The sequence below is a fragment of the Scomber japonicus genome, chromosome 9 (genome assembly GCF_027409825.1).
Source record: "Scomber japonicus isolate fScoJap1 chromosome 9, fScoJap1.pri, whole genome shotgun sequence".
Lineage (NCBI taxonomy): Eukaryota > Metazoa > Chordata > Actinopteri > Scombriformes > Scombridae > Scomber > Scomber japonicus.
Window position 1 is genome coordinate 25,560,317 of NC_070586.1, and position 16,723 is coordinate 25,577,039.

The window sequence follows — 16,723 nt, forward strand, 5'->3', positions numbered from 1 at the left end:
GTTACTTTGGTGTGCATTACTTTTGCCATTTTAGAACTATTTATAACTAAATGTTTGATTGGAAATATAACTAACAGATGAAACAATAATGGAAAATGATGTTGGTTTCAGCACCAACATGAATTATATTAGACCTCAACAAGGTATTACATTTACAATGTTATAAAACTTAAATGAGGTAATCTCTTTGTCTCTTAATTTGTGTTCATTTCTTCACTAAGAATTAAAGGGCAATCTCTGTGTTGTAAAAGTATATAGCATTAGATCAAGAAAACATGTATAGCTTAGAGTTAAAAGTGTTTTCAAATATTATTCAACTATTATTATTATTCATTTCAATTTCTCATCAGCTGTGTATGACTTTGACATTTGAAATTTAGAATCAAAAACTAAAGATCTCAAAATACTTTATTTTAGAAGAAAGTGAAAAAAGACAAGACAAGTGGAAATAAGATGCCATGGATGAGATTAAAGGAAGACCAATATATATGTTCAAAATAAAGATGAAAAGAAAATAATAACAAATAACTGCAGGAGTCTGTCTTCTTAGAGTACTCCCCAAGTTTGTCACTTGAAGGTACTTTCCTTCCCAACAGACTACAAGACTAAACAGTGTATTTGCTCTAATCTTAATGGTTTCTGAGTGAGTGTCTAGGACACAGCCCTCAGAGAAAGTCTTGAAGTTTAAAGGAAACAGGATATATGAAAACAGAAATGGTGTCATCCCTATGTCCATGTGTGTTCCATTTCAAAAGTGTAAACTACAGGTGCAAAATGTTGGACTTTCACTAACAATTTCAAAATAAAATGCATAATTATGTATCTGTGAGCATACATACAATATATTGTCATTTGATGATTATCTATTTATGCATCAGTTACATTTTGTTTATAAATAGCACTCAACTACTGTATATCTAACCAGGAAAACCCCTATTACCACTCAAATGAGAGCACAAATCAAACCGTTCCTTTTATTTAACGCAATTCTTGGATATTTGACAGAAACAAAATAATGATAAAAATCCCACCTGTAGTTTTTTTGAAGATCAGAAAAAAAATCATATTGTTTTAAGAGTTCTGTTTTGATTAAGAGATGAATGATAAGTTGCACCATATTTAAAAAACAAAGCCCAGAAAGGATCCCACTGGTTGTCTGATCACAAACGTGGCCCATTGCTTTGACAAATCAATTCCGAAACATCTCTGTTTTGGCTGTTATGAAGCCATTTCCGAAATACAAAGAGGAGGAGGGGGTTGAAGGAGAAGAAAAGGATAAATCAAAAGGGGTGGTGGAAACAGGCAAGCAGTGGTCCTCGGTCGAGAGGTCAGAGTGAAGGCAGTGCCGCCATGCCCACTGTGGGCACTCAGCTGGAACTAAATGTGGACGCCGAGACGCCAACTATTGGAACACTGCCAGAAATCTCTCACCCTGCTGTGCTTTCTCTCTCTCTTTCTGCCCGAGACTCAACAATGAGTGGGAACTCACCACCTCCCTCCCCACAACCCCACCCCACCTGCCCCCAAATCCCCCACCACACCCCCTACCCCTTTTCGCACTCATTCAGTCATTCAGCTTAACATTTTTATTATAGCAGGCCGAGGGATGGTAGGATGTAGGAAGATCACTGGAAGGAGGGGGGAGGGGGGGGCAGTGAAGGACGGAGAGATGAACTTTGGAACTGTTACCCAAAATACTACAATCATTTATATTTCAGCACCTCTATGGGTGAATGGGTGGTTATAGCCATGTGTGTGTTTGTGCAGGACCACCCTCTCTGGGATGTGTGGGAGAGACAATGGGGCCAGTGAGCTCCAAACAGCTGTGAGTGAGCTGGGTGTCATACCACCTCCACACATACACACATATATACACAGACACATAAACACACACACACACACACACACACACACACACACAAACACAAGCATGCATGTATTGTACGCGCACACAGACACACAGACACACAGACACACACACACACACACACACACACACACACACACCATCTGTGAACACCAACACATGACAGAGCAAATAGGATTACAGTATAGAGGAAGACAAGGAGGATGATCCAAACACCATAATATCATTTCCAAGAAGGGACGGGGTCGGGGCAGGGCATGGGGCGGGCAGGTGTCGGGTGGGGTGGGATGAGGGGTTTACCAGGGGGCGGGGCAGAGGCTTAGTTGGTCAGGGGTCAGACCTACAGTGCAGCGATCTAATGGCTGTGTGGTTTGTGCACCACAGCTTAGCTCATGTTTTCCAAAAACAAGATACAGAAAGTAGGCCACGATTCAAGAGATGAAAAGCTACCACAAATAGCACACAGGATAAATGAAATGCACATAGTTCTAACCTTTTTCTGCAGTAAAATCTTGTTTATCTTAACTCCTCAAAGATGGAAGTTATTCAGATAAGTATTCGATACTTTAAGAAAATATTAAAATCATTGATTTTTGAATTTGTGAAATATACAACATAAAAGCATGTGTATTGTGATTTCTAATTTAAGGTTCATATGTATCAACATTGTTTATGTTATATGGCCAAAATGACAGTGGTATGTCCATATGAAGTTGTATTTTAAGATAACCAAAGGTTGTAAGGCGGTGAGCTTTTAGACCCCTACTGTGAGAAGGTTATAGGCCAACATCCAACATAAACCTTATGACATGGTCAACATAATAAATACTGAGTGTCAACTACGATTAAACCCTCGGGTTAAATCCTTAGTGTGTCCTGTCATTCGAAAGAAACATTTTCATATCACTTTATTATCATGTGATTTGTCAACTAATATTGAATGTATTAAAAGAGATTATGGTTGCATTAGAGGATTAGAGGTCTTTTAAGCAACCAGGAATGAATGCAGTGACCTCTACATCCACCCATACACACATACATTTATACAGATAATTCACACCAACTTCCCCATATATGAAAGGGATTACAATGTCATTTCCGGAATTGTAGAACAAAACAATCAATTTCTCTCTCATTTATCCATTCATCCACACATGCATGCATTTTTCTGTTGATTGGTTCAAGGGCCTGTCTGTGTGACAGAAAAAGGTTGATCCTGGGGCCAGAGTAAGGGAGGAATGCCAAGCATGGGTTTAAGCTGTAAGGTAACATCTATGTCAAAAGCCTCATCGAGTGTAAGACTAAATCTCTGAGTTGGGTCGGGCTGTGCAGGTCTTGAGTAGGAACTACCCAGACAATCTAACATGAACACATCCAGCGTGGTCCACAGGAGCCAGTCTGACATGTGACTGGCTGCGACACCTCAAGGTCAAAGGTCAATACAGATTTCAGCAAATCTGAGCAGGCACGGCATGAACTTATATTCAGGGAGGGGAGGAGGCATGGCTTGGCCTCCAACCCTTACCCGTTAAGACCCTTGAAGTTTTTTACCCTGACCTAGACTTGACTCCTTCATCTGGGATGTTAGCTATACTAATTACTGCCTGATAGCTGCCTGGTGCCAAATGCAATTCACTTCCCCCCAATTCTCCTAGACTCTGCTCCAACAGCTGGTGCCAACCTCACTTAGTGCTCATGAAGTGTTTGAAACACAAAGTGCAAGCCCCCAACTTCCACTCTGCTCCTGGCAATCTACCTCTTTTGTTTAGGGTTTTGTTATCTGGCCACATGTTGTTCAGAGAGCAAGGTTGGGGCCAAAGGAGCGCTGCACTATGTAACATCAGAGGGTCAGCTGGCATGCACTCTGAGAGAAAAAAAAGCATTTCATGAGCAAACAAAAGAGGATTAAAATGGCTGCAAAGATGGATTTGGAATATGTACCTCAGAATTCTGACCCCATCCGTTTACATCTCAATAAGACAAACATCTCCTTTGGCTGGGGATCTTAACAAGTGGCAAGACAGGGTGGAGGTAGTTGACAGAGCCACAAATGCACTCAGATGACTTAGTGTCAAGGGTGGGGAATGGACCTTTAGTTAGGAGGTAGGAGGCCCAATTTATTTCCTCTATGCCCTGCGGCCTGCATGTCCAACCTTGTCACGCCCTCTATTACCTGATCTGCATGTCTACCACTTGAGCCTTAGACCCTCTTCTCTGCCCTCTGGGCCACTTCCAAATCTCACAGCAACAGCTGGCCATATCTGTGAACCCAGAACAGGCCCAGATCAATGAAAGTTTGTCTGTGATTATCAGTGTGTGGGTGTACATGTGTGCCTGTGTCTTTGGGGGTGTATCAGTAAGTGTGTCTACATGTGTAGGGCTATATCTGAGCATGTCTCTGCACACTGAAGCTGCAAGCATAACAGCAGTTTGTGCGTGTGTATGCGGACAAGTGGCCTGTCTATGTTGATTAGATAGGAGGTAAGCCCTGCAGTAGGCGGACATACTGGCTGACCAGCACACAGATGCAAAGGCAGGGGGGAGGACATGAGTGGTGTTTTTCCGCTGGCTCTGTAGTTTAGCCCTGAGAGGTTCATAGAGGTGATAACAAGTCCGTCTCTAGGTCACCACAATAACATGTCTGTACGCACAGCATTCTTCTTCTTGGAAGGATGTACACAGAAGTGTAGGTTAGTATGTGTGTATGTGCAGGAATGCATGCACACATATCTTCACCCAAGTATAAAGGCGCTCACACCATACAACGGCATCGCTCAACACGACCTGTCTCAGATGACACAGGAAGAAGGTCACTGGGAATAATCAAAGTTTAAGAACACAAGGATGAACAGACACAGACTATCAATATACATTCACAGATGACTTTGTTTATATTGAATTTCATGATATATATATAATGCATACCATATAAATGTCCTTTTTGTCAGTCAAGTCAATGAACAAGACCACTTAAGACAAATTCACATGGGGGAAATTGGGGACTAAGACAAGTGACACCAACATAAATGGAACTGCTTAAAAATCAAGGCAATGGCTTACAGAGCATTTGATTCACTGATAAAAACAAATCCACTTACTGAGGAAAACATAACACGCTGCACATTATCACACATGTATTGTCCTGTTGCTTAAACTCAGTGCTGGACTATTTTCAGTGCTGAAAAGTCAGCTGACACACAGGTCAAAGGTCACCCTGTGCTGCCCAGAGCAGTGACAGGCCAGCCATGGTCAAAGGATGTTGGTGGATAAACAAGAGAAGCAGGAATCGAGGGTTGAGGATTAAGAGCCATAGCTTCAGTGAGAGATCAGCGCAGCCTATCTCATTACTCCCAGGCACAATAAGCACAACAACTCTCCAAACACTTTATAATTGCTGCTTCCTAGGCCACAAACAAGCTGTGTTTATTACCTCTTTCTACTCCATGGTGCTTTCAGTGGAAAAAAAAAATCATGCTCTAATTGCCACATTTTTCACAGGCAGTTTGTCTCCTGTCCTGTAGATGCCTGGTTAATAAAGTTTTTATCTGTCAAAATGAAGCACAGTGGAGGATCCAAGGTCACTGCTGCATATTCAAAACCTTGCTGGTTGTGGAATCTACCATTACGTTCATTTACATAATTATATAAATAAGATGTCATTTCCTTTTCTCAGCAAAAAAAGACAAATAAACATTATAATTTGAGGCTGATTATGACTCAAGGACTTTCAAGGATGATTTTTTCCTTCATTTTCTTATCATCTCTTTGGCAATTATGTACAGTCCAAATATATTCTCACAGCTTTCATGTTTGTTCTTTTTGGCTGGACTACAACAGTGGGGCCAACTCTATCAACGCAAAAGTCTGTCCCTGACTGGCTGACTGACTGATTGACTTCAGCGAGTGACTAAGACCGACCAATTGTGTTACTTCAATAGTTGCCTCGGCTGAGTGTCGACACTTCCTGTATCTGCTATTTCAAATTAAAAGGCCTCTAGTGTTTTGTACTCAGTACAGCCATATACCAGGTTTTGACCAAGACATCATATCAAATGTGCATTTACTTATAACCAAATTACATAAGACATTAAATGGTTTAACTAAATAGCAGCAGTGAGTTTTAGATAATATAATATGAAAAAAAATCTAAAAAAAAAAAACTTGCTCACACACATACAGTGCACACACACACGCACTGACATAAAAATTAAATTGACTGGCTTTTCCAGATGTTGGATCACAGCATGTGTTCTTCAGAGCAGCTGGGCATACAGTATGTGTGTGTGTGTGTGTGCTTGTTTGTGTATTAATTAGCTGCTAAACCTTATGAACAGGCCTCACACACCCAAAAAAAAAATAACAGTCCCCATTACTGTATAACAAGCCAAACAGAGCACAATGTAAGATCAGTAGAATAAAAAACAAAAAACAAAACTGTAACAGTGTAACTTGCACCTAATTACAGTTAATACACACTTCTGGGAGCGGCAATAATAATAAAATTAAAAGTTGGGAACAAAAAATTGCACCACAATGTAATCACCACATCTGTATTTAGAGTCATTTACCAACTGTTCACCACTGTAGGTAAACTAAGCTAAAATACAACATCAAAAGAATAATCCACCAATCTAGCATTGCCCTCTTATAACTTAATTGGACTCATGATGGATGTTTATAAGAAGGATCAAAAACAATGCAGAACCATACATAATATCTTTTTCATTCCATTAATTCTTCTTCCTGGTCAGAACCCGCTGCCTACACTACAATGCAGTTCAACTCATTCAATTTGACTATACAGATTTGGGTATGTTGGAATGGCGAATGTAGCTCAAAACCATTAGCCTCAAACAGAGATGAGGGGTGGGATATATAGGTCTGGAAACAGGAGCAGCATGAATTTATAAGGATTTATGGTGACACTCTCTTAAATGATTGCTCAATAGATTAACCTCTACCTGTCATAATCTACTTTATCCTATCAGCTAAGTTCACCTAGTGGCAGCACCTGTGAGGAATACTACATGCACCGTCAAAACATTTACAATAGATAGACTAAAATAGGATTGAGAATTTCAGAAGTAATGCATGCATGAATTAATGGAAATTCAATGTAACAAAAAAATGATACAAAGAAAAAGAGAAATGGGGAGCAAATGTGGTGCTATTAAGGTGTAAGGTTTTCCTTTTTGCCATTTTCCCTTTGGCTATCCTCTCATATTCCCACAGGCCAGATAAATACCAATAATGATGATAAGTATCATCAGAGGGGTGTTACTGCATGGATAACATCACTGTGACACTTGTTGGGTGGCAACTTTATTCCTTGTTAATGAGGGCATGGTGACACTGGGAGACTATAGGATGAAGGTGAATGCTAAGAGTTATAATGCTAGCAGTGGTTAGGATTTTCTGTGCCCTACTGGGTCTTATTGGATTAATTCCACCTCAGGAATTGCACCTAAAACCATGCGTCAGACACAAGAACCCATGGATGTTAATATGCGTTTCCTTCTTTTTGACTATACCACAAGGCAAATTGGGGAAAAGTAGTTAGAATCCCTTACAATCAATGATGATCACTGGCTGTCATTTTTCAACCTCATCTTTACACTTGAGCTGTTGGTGCTACAGCTATCAAATGTGGTATATGCACGGTTTGTGTGTTCTTTTTCTAAGTAGTTCACCACATGTCGAGGTCAGGGGTAAAGGCTGGGCGGATTAGAGCCTATATCAACTCAATGAGAAGAGGCCATATGGGCAAATGAGATCCATGTCTGTGAACCACTAATCTGGGGATGCCCTCTGAGTGACCAGGGATGGACACTACCCACTGCAGCTAAGAGGCTAGGGGATTCAAAAGCAGTCTGTGGCCTGCTCTACTGTACCCTGTACGTTAGCTCCCCCATCTGACCCTGAGTTCTCAGGAAGGAAAGAGCCAGGCCTTGAAGATTAAAGAAGATTTAAAAACACAGAGTAAACAAACATAGTGTTCCATGCAACTGTATTGTGTCCATTCATCCAAGATTTATGCAGATTGAAATTTCTAGTATGAAACATGAAGAAATTGTTCATCATGTTTTGAATATATAAACATTTGTTTCTCAAATGTTTCAACAACCCTTCCTTTCTATTTGAGCCTTATAGTTTGCATAAGGGTAAAAAAATATATCCTGAACTCCAAAGTATTGTATACTGTACATATAGATGTGTTAAAATCAATATAACTTCAACAGAAAAAATAAATACAGTTATTAATGGAGCTTTAAATAAAATGCTTTGCGTTTGCCTCATGGCAAAACTAAGAACAGCCAAAAAAAAAAAAAAAATCACATAAATAAAGCGGTAGGAGGTATGGCACAAGAAAAAAATAAGAGATAAAAAAAAAGGAGGGGGGTATTTATTAGGGATTCTGTCCCAGTGATTGGCTGCGAGGCGGGTAGCAGAAGGACAAATGGACAAATCTGAGGAGCTAATAAGAGTGAATACGGAACGGCCCTCATGGGCAAATCTGGCACTAAGATGATAATGAGATTATAAAACCCCACTATATTGCAGCAAATTGTATAAGTGTTTCATTGAACCTTGTTGAACTTTCATTTATGCATGCCAGGCTCTTTCCCTTTTTGTCTCTCCCTTTTCTTCTTTTCCCCCGGATGATGGGTAGAGTATGAGAGAGGAGGAGAGGATAAAATGCCTCCTGGATAGAGTTTACCTAATGCAGAGGTGAACTGAAGACCACAGACTGGGCTTTCCAGACAGGCTTCTAGTTAGCATAAACACAATAGCCTAAACTATTAAAGCAATAGTGCTTTGTATGTGAGATGTGATTATAAATTACATTTCACATCTTATCAGCAACACACATACACATATATATTACTTTTATTAAATATCTATGGCAAGTAGATAGTAAGTAAGTAGTAAGTAGTAAATATACTTGATAGCCAACATTTACAAATAATGTATTTGGGTTTATTTACATGAGCGTTGACATTTTTAACAGCAATTAACTGAACCAATTTTGACAATGCCACGTGAAGTGTAACTCAATTGACAGCTCAAAAGAACTACAGTATTATATTTTTAATTGCAATCTAGCCATGACCTACGTAACAATGTTAAAGGTGAGAAAAAATTCAAAAAACATGTTTTAAATAAGCTGGAAATCCATTGATGTTTACTCTTTGTTGCTGAGCAACCAGTTCCCAATACATTTTAAATAAATAAATAAGCAAAAAAGCTCAGAAAAACAAAATGCTGACGACAAAACTTACATGACATTTTTTCTATAAAGCATATAGATTTTCACAGTCTAACTAGAATTTATTGTTCTTTGTCTTTCACTTGTTGATGTAACTAGTCTGAGATCATTAAAGTTCATCAGTGTAATTGGGTATTTAAATTGTTTTTGTATATGTAATGTCATTGTTATTGCAGTAAAATGGATGTTGAAAGATTAGACACTTGGGTCTCAAATACTACACACCTGCATATTACCACACCTACTGTTAATGATAATTAATGCATAAAAATAATATTGTGATCACTACTGATAATTATAAATCAATTACTTAAGCAATATCTATACATAAATCAAGTTCTAAAGACAAACTGAGGAAACACATAAAACTTTCCATGAACCTCACATCACTGTTTAAGAATGACATGCTTGTACAATTATTAGCTTGACATATTGATCAAATTAATTTCCTTCTGTTTGCCTGCTAAGACAAACAAATGGCAATACCCTTGTCTTGGTCCTGTGGCAAGGGCTTGTCTATTGACTATGTCGGCATATCTTTGATGATCCTGATCTGGGGGAAGATACAAGTCAGACAGAAAGCAAAGCGGTTAGAGGGGGTGAGGAATTGATCAATAAACAGGGACAGTTCTTCAGAAATGAATCAAGGAATTGAATCAAAGCGGTCAAGTCTTTGATTCAAAGGAAATTTCCCTGAGAGAAGGCAACCTACATGATGGAACAGATTGCGCTGTCACCATGGGACAATAGTGTGACCTGATAATAGACTGGGGGCGGTGTTGCATTTAAGACACAAAATGGAGATTTGGCAGAGGAATCCAACAAGGTTGGGTCATGTTTAGTGATGATGGTATAAAAGTGCCTAATGTCAGGACATGTCCATCCCCTCAGAGGGGACCTTGGGCCTGCACTCCTTGCTCTGAAGATTGTTCAAGCAAAGTATTTTGGTAAAAATACAGGGGATGGTGTGATTTTTTTCTTCTTGTGTTATATAAACAACTAAGCAAGAATAGACACCTGCATTCCCAATCCCAGACCATGGAAAAGAAAGGAGGAGGGGAGCAGGGGAGCTGATGGGTGACATTGAGAGAAATAATATGACCGTTTTTTCTCAACTTTCAATCCTGTGACAAATGGTCACAAGGTGGTACAGCAGAGTTATCTAAAGGTTGGGGAACAGAAAAAATAGCCTACAACAGTGATCTGACAACCACCGCTATACACTATGCTGAAAGACTCCTTATCATACCAACAGCCAATCGAGAGCCAGATTATTCAAATCAGGACCCCAGACACAGCCGCTCATTTAAATAGTCCAATCACAGGTGGCCAAATGCATATTCCATTACACCAGCAAATACATTCTTACAATAAGCCATAGTCATGACAGATGCAGCATTTTTAGGAAGTCAGAGCATAATTCATGAGAAAAAAACAAAGCTAGAATGCAAAACACGAGATTTCTGGCATAGCCTTTATCATTTCATACAACCACCTCATCAAAAATCTATGCATCCTGTGAAATATGACAATACATTCATATTTGCTTCAAGAATAAGTTTGCATTTCTCACTTCTCCATTTATGAAAGTGTATGTTTAAGCCTGTTTTATTACATTAATGAAGAATCACATTTACACATTTGTTTTGGAGCAGATTTAAATTTAGCATTGAGATTTAAGATGGCAAACTACCATTTTCCCTTTCCTCCAGCTGGTATGCTGTAAAATTTCTTCATCTACATCGGCAACATTTCAACAATTCGTAATCAGATTTCAGAAAATCTATATACATATAAAAATGAAAAGAAAAGAAAAGAAAAGAAAAGAAACGTTTAAAGGAAAGACATTCTGTAGTCGACACTCTCCTTTGCTCATATGCCCTGTTTATCTCTTATACACCAGACTGTTGATAATGAGCCAATGTATCACTCCAGGCAAGGCAGCTGAGAGTTAAAGACATTACAATTCATATTTTCACAAAGGAGCCTTAGTTCTTTTTCACACATGCTTTACCATATAACAAACTATATACGTTGTGCACTGATGTTCCTTAGAATTCAACACCATCACACCAATATCATGCCTCACCCCTAAACAATTGTTTTTTTTTTACCTTTTACCCTTCTGGTACATGTCATAGAGAGTGGAAGGAGTAGAGATGTACGGCCATTACTTTAACTTATTTCATACATCCGAATTCGGGCAGACATGTTTGGCATATTTGGAAATATCAGGATATATATATATATATATATATATATATATATATATGTATACATAAAATAGAGTTCTGAGGGTTCGAACAACGTTTGGCTGCATTGCACAAGTAAGTAGTAATTGGAGTTCAAGAGATATAGCCGCCTTCGTAATATGGCACTAAGGAAAAATACATTAGAGTTTTTTATTGTGTGACATTGGGTATTAAAAGTATCTTGTAGATGGAAACTATCAAAGTATTATAACAATTCAAATCAAATTATTGTTCAGTCTCATCAGTCAGCATTATATTACTAGTTCCTGCCTGACACACCAATGCCCTGCATCATGAGTCCTTGATGTCAGCATTTTCCACATTATTATGATATGGTTTGAGTCTAGTGTGACCCAGACAATAGGTTGAGCTAACCTCAGTGAATCCGGGCCAAAGGTTAGGGTCCAGTTCACCAGAGTTTACCTGTCTATTTCCTGTTACACTAGAGCGACGTGTGCCGGTCGGGCTAGGAAAACACTGAAACACATTTGTGAAAACACAGACACACACACACATAGCGAGGCAGCGGACTTCCACATTACCAAGCTGAAAAAACAGCGGTTAGAGGGGGTGAGGTTAATTTGAGTGAGCCTGAGTTTCCTCTTGGAGTAAGTCATCACACAAACATCAGTCAGCCAGTGTCTGTGTGTGTGTGTGTGTGTGTGTGTGTGTGTGTGGTGAAGGGGTGCCAACAGCTAGACGTGTTTCATGGTCAGCAGTGCGTGTATCAGGGAGGTAAGGGTAACAGCCTAGTCAAACCTACAGGACACAGCCAATAGAGTCATTGAACTTTGAGTGTGTGTGTGTGTGTGTGTGGGGGGGGGGGGGGGGGGGGTGTATGTGTGTATGTGTGTATGACTGCTTTGTGCCAGCCTGTCTGTAGTCTTTTGTGTCTCTGTAGTATCTTGCTACATTAATAACACTGAGCTACAGACATATAAGCCTTAGGTAAAGAAGAAAGGCAGAGTGACCTCACATGTCATTGCACAAGAATTATTTCTCATTTCTATTACAATATTGCGTCACTTTTTCAGCCTACCCCCTGCCATTTCCATACAAGATACAAAAATCAAGAAATTCTTTCAACAAAATCCACCTTTTTAATTATGGACAACCTTGTAAAAAAGCAAGAAAGGTGGGCGCATTAAAAAATTACATATACAGTAGTGGCAAATTTATGATCTGAAGGAAAATGAAAGCGAGTCTCTCTGCAGTCCATTAGGGTTAATTACAGCCTTATGTTGGGACGCTTGTAACAGAACAGGGTTGGTAATTAAAGTACAGGTAAGACATTAACTTACTTTTGTTAAGCCATTAATCAGTGTTTACCTTCATAGAGCTCCCCCTTTGTAATTAATAATCAGCTTGGACAATGAGTAATCACCCAACAGGAAGTTGCGCGTAAATGTGTGCGTGCTTATGTACGTATGTGTGGGTGCTATTCAAACAGAGGGTTTTTCCACATTTAAAATAGCACCTGAGAGAACCTCATAGAAGGAAAAATCACCAAGACTGGGTTTTCCCCTCTCTCTTTATCCATCTATCGCTAGTCACTCTCATTCTCTTGCACTTTCACCTGTCTTGCATTTATCTTTCAACTGGCATCGAAACAGCAGCAAAGGTTAGGAATGTTTACATCTTGGGAAGGCGTCAGCAACCCCACTTAACCAACACCCCACTCACCAACTTATTTTGTCTGTCAGCCTTGCAGCTACTCCACCACATACAAACACAGACATACACAAGGGGGGCATATCCAGAAAAAGATTGGTTCCACTTTATCTGCATATTTAGCCTGTGTTCGGCATGCTCCTAACTGATAAAATTCTGCTAGTGTGCTAGGCCATTGCCAAACACCAGAGCAATGACCTTCTTGGGGGAACAAATTCCTTTTGAAGAAACGGGAAAAAAAATCAACTGAAAGGAAGAAAGGAGGTTGTAAAAAAAAAAGAGAGAGAGAGAGAGAGAGAAAGAGAGGGTGGAAAGCCAATCGAGTGCGGCAGGACTGGGTCCAGGTTTTACTGCATTTAAAACAAGAAATGGAGATGTTAACGGACACCCCCGCTACGTGTTATTCTCCACCCCTCTCTGGGCACTTCCAGCCCTGTCAATGTGCCATGCCGGCGTTGCTTCACAGATGATTAGGAATAACAGACAAGCTCTGCCTCCACGTCTCCCTACCTCCTTCTGCCAAGAGTCTACCAGCATGGAGAACACAATCATCATGTCATCACTGCACCACACAGGGTGGCAGGATGCAGGCGGAGGAGGGGAAAGGCAGATGTATAGGCAAAGTCAGAAACAGAAAGAGAAAGGAAAAAGAAAGGAACAGATGCAGAGACAGAAACCAAAAAAGAGCAATGGCAAAACTCGTCCTTCACCTCGTTTTCCCATCAGGCTGCCTGACCAGTCCCAGTGCCCATGTCTAAGCAGTCCAATACTTTGTTAGCAGTCAGACATCTTAGTGTGTGTGCGTGTGTCTGATCACATGCCATTATCCACAGCAGCTCTGTCGCCCCAGGCCTGGCTCTGTCTGGCTCCACACAAGAGCCGTGGGTCACACTGTGATATGTGTGTCTACATATGTGCATGATGTACGTGCATGACAACAAGGATTCGGTGGTGTTCCCTGTTGCTGAGACACTTTATGGTCAATCCTGATTACTCCCACTACATTACACACACACACACACACACACACACACACACACACACACACTTTCCATAGCAACCCAGACAAGAGCAGTCACGGCAGGAGAAGAGGTGACTGTCGGGAGCTGTATGTGCGTTGATTGAAGTGCTGGGCCATGATGCCCTGACAGCCTTCCCTCAACCTTCTCTCAACTTCGTCACCTCTGTTGCTCCGCTGTGACTCTCATCACAATAGCCGCTGCCTGTGAACCTGCCAGGCTGCCAAGGACACAAAGACGGCCAAGTCAACCTTTGACATCAGAAGCTGCCACCAAAAGGCCAGAGACAAGCTGAGTTGGCGGCTCTGTTAACAAGCCAGAGACACATATCTTTTCAGCTTGGTTAAAGTATCTAAAGTCAATAGAGCACAAGTCAATAGTGCAGACATACAAATGGACACTACGTCAAATGGGTCTGTGCTAGGACAATATCAGGCATAGCAAGACTTTTAAAAAGTAAACCTTGATATATTGGCTCAAAGGTTGCTGTCTTTTGACCGACAGCAGTCACTGAGACGAGACATAAAACATCAAAGTAAAAATTGACATTTGAACATGAAATACAGTATGGTTTTTGTATTGAAGGCTAGCTGACATTTCAAGGAGCTGATTCACTGGTAGATGCGAGGCCACCCACCCACACAGCTCCATGTGGAACATGGTGTTTTATTGGCCAAGAAGAGATAGCAGTGTTAGAGATTTATTCACAGACATGTGGAGCATGTGTAAGATGACCTATACATTCACCATGATGTCACTAAGGGGCTACTGAGACATTAAAACACAATGTCACCATGCAGGACCTTAAGAGTAATGATGGAAACGTGTGATGAGACAGGATGTTAGGATGTGACTGTGCAAGTAGTCTACACATGTATCAATAGTGAAAACTACTTTTAATACTTATGACTTGACATACTCTTTCCTGATTTAAAGATCTCTGTATGGCTTGACTTCCCCTTTGTGTTTGTGTGTGTGCCCGTGTGTGAATGCTTGTATGTGTGTCACTCTTCAAACAACACTGCAATCATCATCTCTTATCAACGGTCATGTTGAGGATTACAGCTTTCATCCCTAATCCTACATTAAGGACACATTCTCATGATGGCCGTGACATCATCAAGGCCAGTCAACCACAGAGAGGGCACAGGGACAGGAAGCCAAACACCACAGGAGAGGATTAATGAATATAGGAAACAGAGCAGATGATGAAAAAAGAAAGAGAGCGAGAGAAAGATGATGTGACAAAGAAGATGAAAATAGAAGCAAAATCAAACAGCGCATTTCTGTAATGTGTGTGAGAGAGCCTCTGTTTCTGTGTATTTGTGTTTCAAGATAATCTGCACATGCTTGAGTTTCCTTGACAATGATTCTTCTCAATCAGCCCTACTAAGACCTCCAAGTGACCCAACACCCACAACCATGTTACATACACACACATATGAAAACAAATACTGTCAACGTACACACCACTGTGCACTCACTGAACCTTGATAATCTGCACATGTGCATGGCTATAACCATTGACAAACACATATATAGAGTGCCATACATATAATATATACTGTATATTTATAAAGGAAAATTAAACACTGAGGAACCTATTTGTAATTTGCACATTAGTCATTTAGACAGCTTCAGCTCTTTATCAAAACAACTGCACTTACCTGTATTGGCACATTCTGGTACCATCATTGTTAACTGTTTTTTGACAGTTTCTTACTCTCACCCATGATATATAATACAACCTTACTTGATTTACACGTCTTTGATAAGGGTTTACTCATTTCAGGCAATGTTTCCCCTCTGACAGTTGAATAAATACTTGGTTTAGCCAACATTGATAGAGTGCATCTTGCCTATCTGTGAACATGTTTTAACTTGTATATAGTGTGGCTATACTTTGTTGTTTTATACAGTTGTCTTGAAATTGTATTTGAAAACTGAGAGAGTGATCATGATTAAATTCTAAAAATACTCTTAAAAGTATTAATATTATTACAATTGAGTGTGTTTCTACACAGTAGATTGATACCTGCAGAGACTCGGGGGCAGTCTGGTAGCATGGGATCCAGTGGTGTGTCAAGGGGCTCTGGACTCGATACCCAGTTACAACAGTGCTGTAAGAAGATGGAAAAAAGATTGATTAAACTCGGAGGATACATTTTTTTTTTTTTAAAGATTTTGTTGGCACAGACGCCTTTATTTATCAGTAGACCAACAGGAAACATGGAAGAGAGAGGGGGGTGTGACATGTAGCAAAGGACCTCTGATCGGGGTTCGAACCTGCGTCGGCTGCGTACATGGCATGCGCTCCAACCACTCGACCACTTTTTATTTTAATTATGGCTTCAGAATTATTGTGTTTTCTACTTTAATTGAAATAAAGACTGTTAAATTAGAATTAGGATACAATAAAAACAGAAGAAATGTAGAGAAAGAAAGGGAGAAGGGAGAGAAAATGGAGAGGCAAGAAGACAAAGATGAAGGGGACAGGTGTAGAAGACAAGGGGAGAGACAATAGTGAGAAAGGGGTTTGTGTGTGTGTGTGGCTGAGCGAGGCGTGAGAGAACGAGACAGAGAAATAGAGAGAGAGGGAGAAAGAAAGACAGGAACAAGCAATTAAAAGCTCTGTGACATGTTGTGC

At 40.1% G+C, this 16,723-nt stretch overlaps 1 protein-coding gene across 1 annotated transcript in view; it reads right to left on the reverse strand.

Moving 5' to 3' along the window:
- Positions 1–16,723, reverse strand: part of fam172a (family with sequence similarity 172 member A) — a 149,733-nt gene that overhangs the window by 29,300 nt on the left and 103,710 nt on the right. The window contains exon 10 of the mRNA XM_053326109.1: positions 16,112–16,196. Within this exon, the coding sequence (XP_053182084.1) occupies positions 16,112–16,196 (85 nt within the window). The remainder of the gene's footprint in view (positions 1–16,111; positions 16,197–16,723) is intronic.